This window comes from Lichenostomus cassidix, chromosome 13 (assembly GCF_008360975.1).
Source record: "Lichenostomus cassidix isolate B80296 chromosome 13, HeHo_3.0, whole genome shotgun sequence".
Taxonomy (NCBI): Eukaryota; Metazoa; Chordata; class Aves; order Passeriformes; family Meliphagidae; genus Lichenostomus; species Lichenostomus cassidix.
The window spans coordinates 2,647,185-2,660,338 of NC_139494.1; the positions used below are offsets into that span (position 1 = coordinate 2,647,185).

A 13,154-nucleotide genomic window follows, 5' to 3' on the forward strand; every position below is an offset into this window, starting at 1 on the left:
GCAGACATGCAATGGCTGTATAAAAAACCTAGTGGCCAGAAATGAAAACACGCAGAGGCCACATATCTCAGACAAAGACATCCAGAATCCAGGAAAGAATTAGCCTTGTGCTTGCACATATGTACTCAAAAGTACCTTGCTTCCCTGACCCAAGAGAAGGCATATGTGCATTTCAGTGCACTGTGTTACAGCATACTATAAGAGATCCACGGTCTTGCATTATAGGTAGAGAGACAAGAGAATAGCTGAGAACACTGGACCAAACCCCATTCTTAAAACATACCAGAAATGGGCATTGAAAAACTGAAACCTATTCTTAACCGAGTGAGAGAACCTGAGGTGTTTTTATCCTTGCTAGATTTGAGGGGGGGGGGGGGAACGACAAATTTTATTCAGACTTAGAATTTGCTGGACATTGGCTATGCCAAATGCAAATATGGATTTACTCTGGAGGAAATATTGCTGCAGGCTACATCCGTGATCCCTTCATCCCATGAGGAACGAAGCCTCTGGGACACTGTGCTAGTTAAAGGAAAGAGTGTGGAACCATTGCCATAGGCTACAGCCTAGATCCCTATCTCCCATGAGGCACGAAGCCTCTGGCTGTGCAGACCTCTTGCTAGTTAAAGGAAAGAGAGTTGTACTGTCCGGCAGAGAGAGTCCCAGCATTGTCTGCTGCCATGTCCCCTGGGCTGACAGGGACACAAGGGAAATCCTGTTCACCATCAGGGCCCTGGCCCACGGCACACTGCTGTGGTGGCAGGCTGGGGAGGATGGGCTTGAGGAATCTGAACTCGCTGTTGCCCGAGCCCGTGGTGAGGCTGATCTCGTAGCAGTAGGCGCGGGGCAGGGTCCCGGCAGCGGCTGCATCGGCCAGGCTGCTCTGCAAGTTGTCGGCACCGTAAAGCACATGGCCAGCCTTCAGCTCCTTTCTCTTGCACACCTTGCGAGCAACAAAGGCTGCGGTGGAGATGAGGAAGAGGAGTGAGACAAAGACCAAGGAAATGATTAAATAGGTTGTCAGGGAGCCGCCCTCATCCTCCGTGGCCGGGCTGCTGTGCGGGAGGCGCACGTCTGAGAAGTCCTTGAGCAGGAGAGCGCTCAGAGCTGCGGTGGCTGACAGCGGTGGCTTCCCGTTGTCTCGCACCAGGACCACGAGCTTCTGCTTCACGCTGTCTCTCTCTGTCACCGGCCTCCTCAGACGCACCTCGCCACTTTGCACACCCACCGTAAACAGGCCGGGCTCGGTGGCCCTCAGCAGGTGGTACGAGAGCCATGAGTTCTGTCCGGAGTCGGCATCGATGGCCACCACTTTGGTGATGAGGTAGCCCGCCTCAGCCGACACGGGCACCAGCTCACTGGACGCTGGGCTGCTCTCCTGGCCTGGGTACAGCACGAGCGGTGCGTTGTCATTCTCGTCCACCACGACAAGGCGCACGGTGACGTTGGCTCTGAGGGGAGGAGAGCCCGCGTCAGAGGCACTCACTGTCACCTCGGTCTGCCTCAGCTGCTCGTAGTCCAGGGGCCGCAGCACAAACACGTGTCCGTTCTCCGAGTTCACAGAGATGCAGGAGCAGGAAGGTCGCTCGGCCGCTTGCGCTGCTGCCAGCGAATAGGTCACCTTGGCATTGAGCCCCACGTCAGCATCTGCGGCACTGACGGCTCCGACAAACACCATGGGGCCATTGTTCTCACGCACATACATGGTGTATGATGTCTGGTTGAAGACAGGAGCGTTGTCATTGACATCCGAGATGTCCACGGTGAAGGTCTGGGTGGTTGTGAGAGGAGGTGACCCCGCATCTGCTGCTGTGACCGTGAGGATGTACTGAGCTGTCTCCTCGCGGTCCAGAGTGCTCACTGTCACCAGCTCATAGTAATTCTTATAGGCTGGCCGCAGGGAGAAGAAGAGCTGATCCTGGAGGGCACAGGAGATCTTCCCGTTGGCACCAGAATCCCGATCCCTGACACTAAAGAGGGCAACCACTGTGCCGGGCACAGTGTTCTCGGGGAGGGGACTGCTGAAGGAACTGACCACGAGCTCTGGGGCATTGTCATTCATATCCACCACCTCCACCAACACTTTGCAGATTGCTGAAAGTCCCCCACCATCTCTGGCCTTCACGCTGAGCTCGTGAGTCTCTGCTGCCTCAAAGTCCAGAGGTTTTGTGAGTTTAATTTCACCAGTTATGGGATCAATCACAAATGCTGGGTCGCTCTCTCCCACTGCTTGGCTGAGTTGATAGGAAATATCCCCGTTTATTCCTGCATCCTGATCAGTTGCCTGTACAGTCAGAACCACAGAACCTTCTGGCACGTTTTCTAAAACCTGCCCAACATACCTGCCCAACCTGCGTGAAGATGGGAGCATTGTCATTTACATCTAAAATGGCAATATGGATCTCGATGTTCCCACTTCTGGGAGGAGAGCCAGCATCCACAGCAATTATATTGAAACTCATCTCTGCCTGTTCCTCTCTGTCTAGCGGCTTTTCTAAAACAAGTTCAACATATTTACCATCCTCACTCCGACTCCCATAGGTGACCCTAAAGTACTCGTTCTCGGGAGAGATGCTGTATGCCTGGATGCTGTTGCTGCCAATGTCGAGGTCCCGAGCCGCCTCCAGCGGGAAACGAGAGCCGGGATCACTGGTTTCTGGGATTTCAAATGTGACTCGTTCCTCGGGGAAGACGGGTGAATGGTCATTGATGTCCTCCAGAGCCACCTCGACCCGAAAGAACTGCAGGGGATTGGCGAGCAGCAGCTCGAAGGGGAGCATGCAGGTGCCGGACTGGCCGCAGAGCTCCTCGCGGTCCAGCCTCCCCGCCACGACGAGGCGGCCGGAGCCGCGCTCTAAGCGAAAATGCTGCCTGCCGTCCTCCGAGACCAGGCGGGCGCGGCGAGCCGAGAGCTGCGCCGGCGTCAGCCCCGCGTCCTCCGCCAGGTTGCCTACCAGGGAGCCGCTTTCCGCCTCCTCGGCTACGGAGTAGCGGATGGGCTCGGAGCGAGCGTGCGGCAGGGAGAGGAAAGCACAGAGACAAAGCACTTGCCTTGCGATCGCCATGGCGCGGCGGCAGCGGCGGCGGCCAGTCTCGGTCTCTCGGGATGTCCCGGGCGATTCCCTGCGGAAAGCAGCCAAGTGGGGGGCGAGCGCCTTTCCTCGCCGTGTCAGATTCCGGCCGGCGGCCCGTAAGGCTGGCTGGGTGTCCCAGTAGCGGGTGACACGGGGCAGCTCTCCCCGCCGCAGCCTCTGTCCCCTCCGCCCGGCCCCGCTGAGCTGCTCTGGGCTGGGCTGTGCTGCGCTGCGCTGAGCTGAGCTGGGTTGTGCTGTGCTGAGCTGCTCCGGGCTCGGCCGCCTCCTTTTGCCGCTGCGAATCCGCGCCGCCTTGTCCTGGAGCACCACCCAGCGGTGTTCGGTGGTACTGCGCCTGCCGCCGCCCGCAGCTCGCGCTGCCACTCGCTCAGTCCACGGACCCGAGAGAACACGCGCGGTGCTGTCGCTCGCCCACCGCGGCACCTGCGAAAGGATGCGCACACTTCTAACTGGAGAGAAAAGTTCTGGGGTGGATCGACCGTGGTCTTACGTTCAGTCGGAGCTCACCGACTGCACCGTCAGCTGTTCCTCTTCCCCTCTCTCCACTGCCCGCGGGATTCCTTGCGCTCTCGGCAAGTGGCACCCTTCAGGAAACGCGGCTGCAGGACCAGCAAAACGCATTTTCATCTGCAGCGCGAGGCACAGGTTGAGTGTGGAGGGACTGAGCCACCTTCCCTGACTTGAGAAACTGGCCCAAATCCTCTGCAGAGGCATCACTCCGGTAACAGCAAGGAATGGAATTACAGTCACTGGGAAATCTCAGTCTGAGGCTGAGGCAGGGATCAGCACGGCTCAGGCATGGATGTGCCCACAGGTCTGGCAGTCCCGCGACGGAAAAGGAGCTCCAGTGTTCCCTGCATGGCCTTCCCTCCCGCTGGAGGGTTGCGGTATAGCGGCTCTTCGTTCTCTTTGGATACAGCATCAGTGCTGATTTGCCGGCTGAGGAAGGCCAGCCTCAGAAACTGGAAATTGCTCCTCCCCGAGTCACTGGTCAGGCACATCGCATACCAGCAATCCAGTGGTGAAATTCCGATCCTGCCCATGTCTCAGCCGTCGCTGGAGAAGTCTCCCTCTGTGTAGAAGTGGGCAGAGGGGGTCGACAGCTGTGCTTGTAGGTGAGCCTTACAGAGCTTTGCTGCCTGCTGTCAAGGCGAGTACGGACAGCAGGAAGAGCAATGAGATGCAGTCCATGGACATGATGAGGTAGGTGGTGAGCATTTCCTCCCTTGCCACCTGCTGCTGCTGCCTTCAAGCAGGAGTGTAGTCAAGATGCTGGTAGGTGTCAGAGAAACCATGGACTGGGGCAATGGAGGGGGAGGAAGTGGAGGAGTGCAGAGGCTGCCCCTTGGCTCATACCAACAAGATGAGCCTCTGCCAGGATATGTTCTCGCTTCCACCACCACCACCTTGGCCAAAAACACCATCTCTCTGAATCTGTTTTTATAGGAGTGGTGCTCCAGACCTTGAAGCATCTCCCATAGCTTCCCCCAGATCTTCTCACACAGATCCACTTCTTTCTTGTGCTGCCTGCCTTGGACTATCTCCTTGTTTTGCATCCACCTTAACATTACCTGTATGAGGGTGTGCTTCTTGATATTCCCAGGAACAGAGCTCAGATTGAGTGGTCTGCAGTTCCTGGAGTCTTCCTTTCTCCTCTTTTGAAGAAACAGCAGTGATGTTTCCCTTTTCCCTGACACTGAGGACTTTGCCTGACTGCCATGACATGTCAAACAGGGTGGAGAGTGTCTTGGCAACAATATTACCAAGTTCCTCGGGCACTGGGATGCATGTTTTCTGGCCCCAGACACTCGTGCTTGTTCATTAGTTGCTCATAAACGTGCCCTTCATTTAGAGTGGGAGGGTCTTCACTGCCCCAGCTCTCACCTGCAGGTTCATGGACTCCAGAAAAGTGGGAAACCTGCTTACTAGTGAATACTGAGGTGAAGAACTTCTTGTGTACCTCCATATCTTCTCCATATCTGTCATCACCACTTCTCCCTTCTTGTTTATTAAAGGGTACACTCTCCTTGGCCTTTCTTTTCTGACCTATGCACTTAGAGAATCTCTTCTGGTTATTCTTAAAATTCCTTGCCCCTTTGTTCCTTTTGTGCCTGAGCTTTCCTGTTCTCATCCCTGCACATCCAAAACTTATCCCTGTACTCAAGCCCAGTCACATGTCCATGCTTCCACTGTCAATCCATTTTCTTCTTACTCCTCAGATTGAGTAGCAGATTCTCCCTCAGCCATGACAGTTTTCCTGCCTGCTTGGCTTGATTCCTTACACATGAGGATGAAGAGTTCTTGGAATTGTCCTTAATGTTGCCAGCTGTGATCAGTTCCTTTGTCTCTAAGGAGAATTTCCAAGGGAATCTCACACATTATATTTTTCTGTGCTGTAAGCTCACTGTTTTGAGAAATGCAGATTTCTTGCTTCTAGTTGCTTTCTCACTAGTGGCAGGTTGGAGCTGGCTGCAGGTGCTAACAATGAGCTGAACTGAACCTATCAGCAAAGGATCTGTACATCAGAACACAGCCAAACAGAGGCTTGTGCCTTCCCAGACCAATTCAGATAAGAATGAGCAAATCCTAAGTGTACAGTGTTGTCCTTTGGTCAGTATGACTGCAACAGTCATACCTCAGGAGTTATCAGATTCATCTGAGCCTTGAGAAAGGAGCAGCTGGAGAAGTTCTGAAGTCATTTCTCCAGAGCTAAGCTCCCTAGTAGATATTTTTTCTCACCAAATTCCCATCTCCAGGAATTTTCCCAAATACTTCCATAAGGAACATGCATGCTGTCTTTGTGACATCCATCTTCTAAAACACCTACACCTTCAGTGTCACAAACATTTTGTGCTCCAACACCTCACAGCTGCCATTTGCAGAAGCAGCTGTCAGCAGAGTTGGAAGGTCACTCCCCCACATCACAGCTTTGCAGAGACCTTTGCAGACCCAGGGCCTCTGCTAGGATAGTGTCCAGTTTCTCCTGACCTGCCTCTGCCTGGGCTCCATCTGAGCCAGAAGGTCACCCCTCGGAAGGACCAGAGATGCCTGGCAGCGATTCCCTCTTCCCTACAATTTTCCTGAATGCTGTATCAGCTGCATATAAAACCTGGAGCAATGCACACACTCGACATTACCTCAGCCAAAGGAAAAACATTGGTACCACCCCCCGCCCCACAGCCCCACCTCCATGGCATTTTGGAAAGCCTTGACAGAGCTTTTCCAGAAAGAACAGCTCTACAAAGATGTTCTCTACACAAAGCATTCAGGTGTTCTCTTTATTCCAATTTTTACACTCAGAGGTATACCACTTTACAATGTTACAGTTTATAACTTTAGCAAAACACAGCGTGGGGCTTTCTGAATAATGTGTACATCACACACATCATTCAAAGAATCAGTTATTTTTCACGAGGTGACAGTCATTCTTAAGGAGAATGGGAAGGGAAATGCAAATAAAAAGCTTAGAGAGTAAATGCTGAGACAACAAAAAGGAAAATGCAAATGCTTTAGCATAGATACAATCATATGGGGTCAGCTTTCCAGTCCCATCAAATACCCCACTGAATTCAGAAAAAATAATTAGATCAAAATCAATATCCTTTTTAGAAGTTCTTCTTTGATTCTGCCTTCAGAAATTTGTCTTTCAAGGACATGTGTAGTTTTCATGCAATTCACCCAAAGATAGTGGAAGTGTTTTCACAACTCTGTACAGCTACAGTCTAACCCAACACCATTTGTACTATTGTATTTCCAAGGCAAATCCCAAGGAGACAGAACAGAAAACCTTATGAGCTAAAAGAGGATCTTGTGCATTTTGCTGCTCTGTCCTGGAAAAGATAATACTGATGTACTCCAAGGATCGAAATACCCTTCTTGCCTGCTGAGCTGGAATCCCCTGCACTGCAATTTCTGCATGGGAGAACTCCCTGCTTCACCAGGTAGCACTACTGCAGCCTATGCAGACACAAAATATTTCTATAGAAAGACAGAATGGCCAGGAAAGAAAACACACAGTGGCCACATATCTCAGGCAGAGACATGCAGAATCCAGGAAAGAATGAGCCCTTTGCTTGCAACAGAGTTGTACACAAATCTCCCTCGTTTTCCTGACCCAAAAAATAGCCTATAGGTATTTTAGTGTCATTGTGTTGCAGCAGAACATAAGAGATCCATGGTCTTGCCTGAGAGACAAGAGCGTAGCTGGGAGAACTGGACCTAACCCCATTCTTAAAACATACAAGAAATGGGCATTGAAAATCTGAAATACATTATTAACCTAGTGAGAGAACCTGAGTTGCTTCTTGTCCTTGCTAGATTTTGGGGCAGGAGACAATTGTTATTCTGACTTAGAATTTGCTGGAAATCGGCTCTTGCAGCAGCAAATATGGATTTACTCTGAAGGAACCATTGTCATATGCCACAGCCTACATCCCTTCCTCCCATGAAGCACGAAGCCTCTGGCTGTGCAGACCTCATGCTAGTTAAAGGAAAGAGAGTTGTACTGTCCGGCAGAGAGAGTCCCAGCATTGTCTGGTGCCATGTCACCTGGGCTGACAGGGACACAAGGAAAATCCTGTTCACCATCAGGGCCCTGGCCCATGGCACACTGCTGTGGTGGCAGGCTGGGGAGGATGGGCTTGAGGAATCTGAACTCGCTGTTGCCCGAGCCCGTGGTGAGGCTGATCTCGTAGCAGTAGGCGCGGGGCAGGGTCCCGGCAGCGGCTGCATCGGCCAGGCTGCTCTGCAAGTTGTCGGCACCGTAAAGCACATGGCCAGCCTTCAGCTCCTTTCTCTTGCACACCTTGCGAGCAACAAAGGCTGCAGTGGAGATGAGGAAGAGGAGTGAGACAAAGACCAAGGACATGATTAAATAGGTTGTCAGGGAGTCGCCCTCATCCTCCGTGGCCGGGCTGCTGTGCGGGAGGTGCACGTCTGAGAAGTCCTTGAGCAGGAGAGCGCTCAGAGCTGCGGTGGCTGACAGCGGTGGCTTCCCGTTGTCTCGCACCAGGACCACGAGCTTCTGCTTCACGCTGTCTCTCTCTGTCACCGGCCTCCTCAGACGCACCTCGCCACTTTGCACACCCACCGTAAACAGGCCGGGCTCGGTGGCCCTCAGCAGGTGGTACGAGAGCCATGAGTTCTGTCCGGAGTCGGCATCGACGGCCACCACCTTGGTGATGAGGTAGCCCGCCTCAGCCGACACAGGCACCAGCTCACTGGACGCTGGGCTGCTCTCCTGGCCTGGGTACAGCACGAGCGGTGCGTTGTCATTCTCGTCCACCACGACAAGGCGCACGGTGACGTTGGCTCTGAGGGGAGGAGAGCCCGCGTCAGAGGCACTCACTGTCACCTCGGTCTGCCTCAGCTGCTCGTAGTCCAGGGGCCGCAGCACAAACACGTGTCCGTTCTCCGAGTTCACAGAGATGCAGGAGCAGGAAGGTCGCTCGGCCGCTTGCGCTGCTGCCAGCGAATAGGTCACCTTGGCATTGAGCCCCACGTCAGCATCAGCGGCACTGACGGCTCCGACAAACACCGTGGGGCCATTGTTCTCACGCACATACATGGTGTATGATGTCTGGTTGAAGACAGGAGCGTTGTCATTGACATCCGAGATGTCCACGGTGAAGGTCTGCGTGGTTGTGAGAGGAGGTGACCCCGCATCTGCTGCTGTGACCGTGAGGATGTACTGAGCTGTCTCCTCGCGGTCCAGCACGCTCACTGTCACCAGCTCATAGTAATTCTTATAGGCTGGCCGCAGGGAGAAGAGCTGATCCTGGAGGGCACAGGAGATCTTCCCGTTGGCACCAGAATCCCGATCTCTGACACTAAAGAGGGCAACCACTGTGCCGGGCACAGTGTTCTCAGGGAGGGGACTGCTGAAGGAACTGACCATGAGCTCTGGGGCATTGTCATTCACATCCACCACCTCCACCAACACTTTGCAGATTGCTGAAAGTCCCCCTCCATCTCTGGCCTTCACACTGAGCTCATGAGTCTCTGCTGACTCAAAGTCCAGAGGTTTTGTGAGTTTAATTTCACCAGTTATGGGATCAATCACAAATGCTGGGTCACTCTGTCCCACTGCTTGGCTGAGTTGATAGGAAATGTCCCCGTTAACTCCTGCATCCTGATCAGTTGCCTTCACAGTCAGAACCACAGAGCCTTCCGGCATATTTTCCAGGACCTGCCCTATGTATTCCTCCTGTGTGAAGATGGGAGCATTGTCATTTGCATCTAAAATGACAATTTTGACTTGGGTGGTTCCAGTCCTGGGAGGAGAGCCACCATCTACAGCAATGAGACTGAAACTCATCTCAGACTGATCCTCCCTGTCTAGCGGCTTTTCCAAAACAAGTTCAAGAGACTTTCTTCCTATAATCCGACTGCCATAGGAGACACTAAAGTACTCGTTCTCGGGAGAGATGCTGTATGACTGGATGCTGTTGCTGCCAACGTCGAGGTCCCGAGCCACCTCCAGCGGGAAACGAGAGCCTGGCTCGCTCGTTTCTGGGATGTCAAAAGTGACTCGTTCCTCGGGGAAGACCGGTGAATGGTCATTGATGTCTTCCAGAGCCACCTCGACCCGAAAGAACTGCAGGGGATTGGCGAGCAGCAGCTCGAAGGGGAGCATGCAGGTGCCGGACTGGCTGCAGAGCTCCTCGCGGTCCAGCCTCCCCGCCACGACGAGGCGGCCGGAGCCGCGCTCTAAGCGAAAATGCTGCCTGCCGTCCTCCGAGACCAGGCGGGCGCGGCGAGCCGAGAGCTGCGCCGGCGTCAGCCCCGCGTCCTCCGCCAGGTTGCCTACCAGGGAGCCGCTTTCCGCCTCCTCGGCTACGGAGTAGCGGATGGGCTCGGAGCGAGCGTGCGGCAGGGAGAGGAAAGCATAGAGACAAAGCACTTGCCTTGCAATCGCCATGGCGCGGCAGCGGCGGCGGCGGCGGCCAGTCTCGGGTTTCTCGGATGTCCTGGGCGATTCCCTGTGGAAAGCAGCCAAACGGGGGGCGAGCGCCTTTCCTCGCTATGTCAGACTCCGGCCCGTAAGGCAGGCGGGGTGTTCCGGCAGCGGATGACACGGGGCAGCGCTCGCCGCCGCAGCCTCTGTCACCTCCGTCCGGCCGCGCTGGATTGAGCTGCTCCGCACTGAGCTGCGCTGCGCTTTGTCGGGCTGGGCTGAGCTGAGCAGCTCCGGGCTCGGCCGCCTCCTTGCTGCCGCAGCCGCTCGGCGCCGCCTTGTCCTGGAGCACCACCTAGCGGTGTGCTTTGGGACTGCGCTCGCCGCCCCGCTCAGCCCTAGCTTCCGCTCGCTCAGTTCACGGACCCGAGGGAACACGCTCCGTGCTGTCGCTCGCCCGCCGCGGCACCTGCGGAAGGACGCGCAAACTTCTAACTGGAGAGAATGCGCTGGAGAGAATCAACCGTGTTCTTACGTTCAGTCGGAGTTCACCGACAACACCGTCAGCTGTTTCTCTTCCCCGCTCTCCACCGCCCGCGGGAGTCCTTGCACTCTCGGCCAGTGGCACCCTTCGTGAAACGCGGCAGCAGGACCAGCACAACGCGTTTTCCTGTGCAGCGTGAGGCACAGGCTGAATGTGGTGGGACAGACCCACCTTTCGTGGCTGCAGAAATTGGCCCAAAGCCTCTGCAGGGGCATCACTTCGGTAACAGCACGGGTCAACACTACAGCTATCGGGAAATCTCAGGCTGCGGACGAGGCAAGGATGTGCATCACAGCATGGCTCAGGTATGGAGGCACCTTCCAGTCTGACGGTCCCGCGACTGAAAAGGAGGAGTGGCTTTGCGCGCCACCTGAGCTTCCCTCTCGCTGGTGGGCGGCGACTGGTATAGTGGTTCTTCGTTCTCATCGGATGCAGCATCAGCGCTGTTTTGTTGGGTGAGCAAGGCGAGCCACAAGATCTGGAATTCCTTCATCCCTGAGCCACTGGTCAGGCACATCCCACACCTGTAAGCCCTCGACAGAGTGCCCATTCTGCCCATTCCTCAGCTGTCACTGGACAAGTCTCTATCGGTGTAGCAGTGGTCAGAGGGAGGCGATAGCTGTGCGTGGAGGAGAACCTTGCAGAGCTAGGCTGCCACGAATGCAAGGACCCACAGGAGGAAGGGTGGAGACATGCCGCCCAGAGAGGTTATGAGGTAAGTGGTTAGCATTTCCTCCCTTGCCACCTGCAGCTGCTGCCTTCAAGCAGGAGTGTAGTCGAGATGCTGGAAGGTGTCGGAGAAACCATGGACCAGGGCAATGGAGGGGAGGTAGTGGAGGAGTGCAGTGGCTGCCCCTTGGCTCATACCAACATGATGAGCCTCTGGTACGATGCATTGCCGACTTCCACAGCCACCACCTTCGCCAACTCTCTAAACCTGTCTTTATAGGAGTGGTGCTGCAGGCCTCGAAGCATCTCCATAGCTATCTCTAGATCTGCTCTAATACGTCCACTTCTTTCTTGTGCTGCCTGCCTTGGATCATCTCCCTGTTTTGCATCTGCCTTAACATTACCTGTGTGAAGGTGTGTTTCTTGATCTTCCTAGGAACAGAGCTCAGATTCAATAGTCTGCAGTTCCTGGAGTCTTCCTTTCTCCCCTTTAGAAAAACAGCACTGATGTTTCCCTTTTTCGTAACACTGCAGACTCTGTCTGAATGCCATGATGTTTCAAATAGGGTGAAGAGTGTCTTGCCAACCATATTAGCCAGTGCCTCGGGCACTGAGATGCATGTTTTCTGGCCCCAGAGGCTCATGTCAGTTCAGTTTCATTAGGTGCTCATGAATGTGCCCTTCTTTTAGAGAGTGAGGGTCTTCACTGCACCAACACTAAAGTGAAGGTTCATGGATTCCAGAGATGTGGAAAGCCTTCCTGCTAGTGAATATAGAGGTGATGAACTTGATGAGTACATCAGCCTTCTCCATATCCGCCATCACTACTTCTCCCTTCATGTATATTAGGGGGTACACTCTCCTTGGCCTTTCTTTTCTGACCTATGCACTTAGAGAATCTCTACTGGTTATTCTTAACATCCCTTGCCATTTCGTTCATTTTGTGCCTGAGCTTTCCTGTTCTCACCCCTACACATCCAAATCTTACGCCTGTTCTCATGCCCAGCCACATGCCCATGCTTCCACTGTCAATCCACCTCCTTCTTGCAACTCACCTTGAGGAGCAGGTTCTCCCTCAGCCATGCCAGTTTCCAGGTTATCGGCATGATTCTTTACACATGAGGATGAAGAGCTCTTGGAAGTGTCCTTAATGTTGCTAGCTGTGATCAGTTCCTGTGTCCCCAAGGAGAATTTCCAAGGGAATCTCACACATTTTATTTTACTGCGCTGTAAGCTCACTATTCTGAGAAATGCAGATTTCTTGCTTGCAGGTGCTTTCTTACCAGTGGCAGGTGGGAGCTGATTGCAGGTGGTAACAATGAGCTGAATTGAACCTTTCAGCAAAGGATTTGTGCATCACAGCACATCACAACAGAGGCCTGTGTCATCCCAGATCAGCTGAGATAAGGATGAGTGAATCCTAAGTTTACAGTGGTGTCCTTTGGACATTATGACTGCACCAGTGTTTCCTGAGGACGTGCCAGATTCATCTGAGCCTTGTGAAAGGAACAGCTAGAGAGATTCTATAGTCATTTCTCTGTGGTAAAACTCCCTAGTAGATTTTTTTGCACACCATATTCCCATCTCCAGGAATTTTCCCAAATAGTTCTGTAAGGAACAGACATTGCTGTCTTTGTGCCATCCTCCTTCTAAAACACCTACACCTTCAGTGTCACAAACACTTAGTGCTCCAACACCTCACAGCTGCCATTTGCAGAAGCAGCTGTCAGCAGAGTTGGAAGGTCACTGTGCCACATCACAGCTTTGCAGAGACCTTTGCAGACCCAGGGCTTCTGCTAGGATAGTGTCCAGTTTCTCCTGACCTGCCTCTGCCTGGGCTCCATCTGAGCCAGAAGGTCACCCCTCAGAAGAACCAGAGATGCCTGGCAGCAATTCCCTCTTTCCTACAATTTTCCTGAATGCTGTATCAGCTGCATATAAAACCTGGAGA

General features: G+C 53.7%; 2 protein-coding genes and 1 pseudogene across 2 annotated transcripts in view; all 3 read right to left on the reverse strand.

The window, feature by feature from the left end:
* The window catches only part of LOC146431067 (protocadherin beta-4-like), a 32,762-nt gene that overhangs the window by 15,457 nt on the left and 4,151 nt on the right, over positions 1-13,154 (reverse strand). The gene's annotated exons all lie outside the window — the stretch shown is intronic.
* On the reverse strand, positions 477-3,724 carry LOC146431070 (protocadherin beta-15-like; annotated as a pseudogene).
* On the reverse strand, positions 6,408-10,014 carry LOC146431071 (protocadherin beta-15-like). The gene has a single exon (XM_085074162.1). It carries the CDS (start codon positions 10,012-10,014, stop codon positions 7,576-7,578), a length of 2,439 nt encoding a protein of 812 aa, XP_084930288.1. The 3' UTR covers positions 6,408-7,575.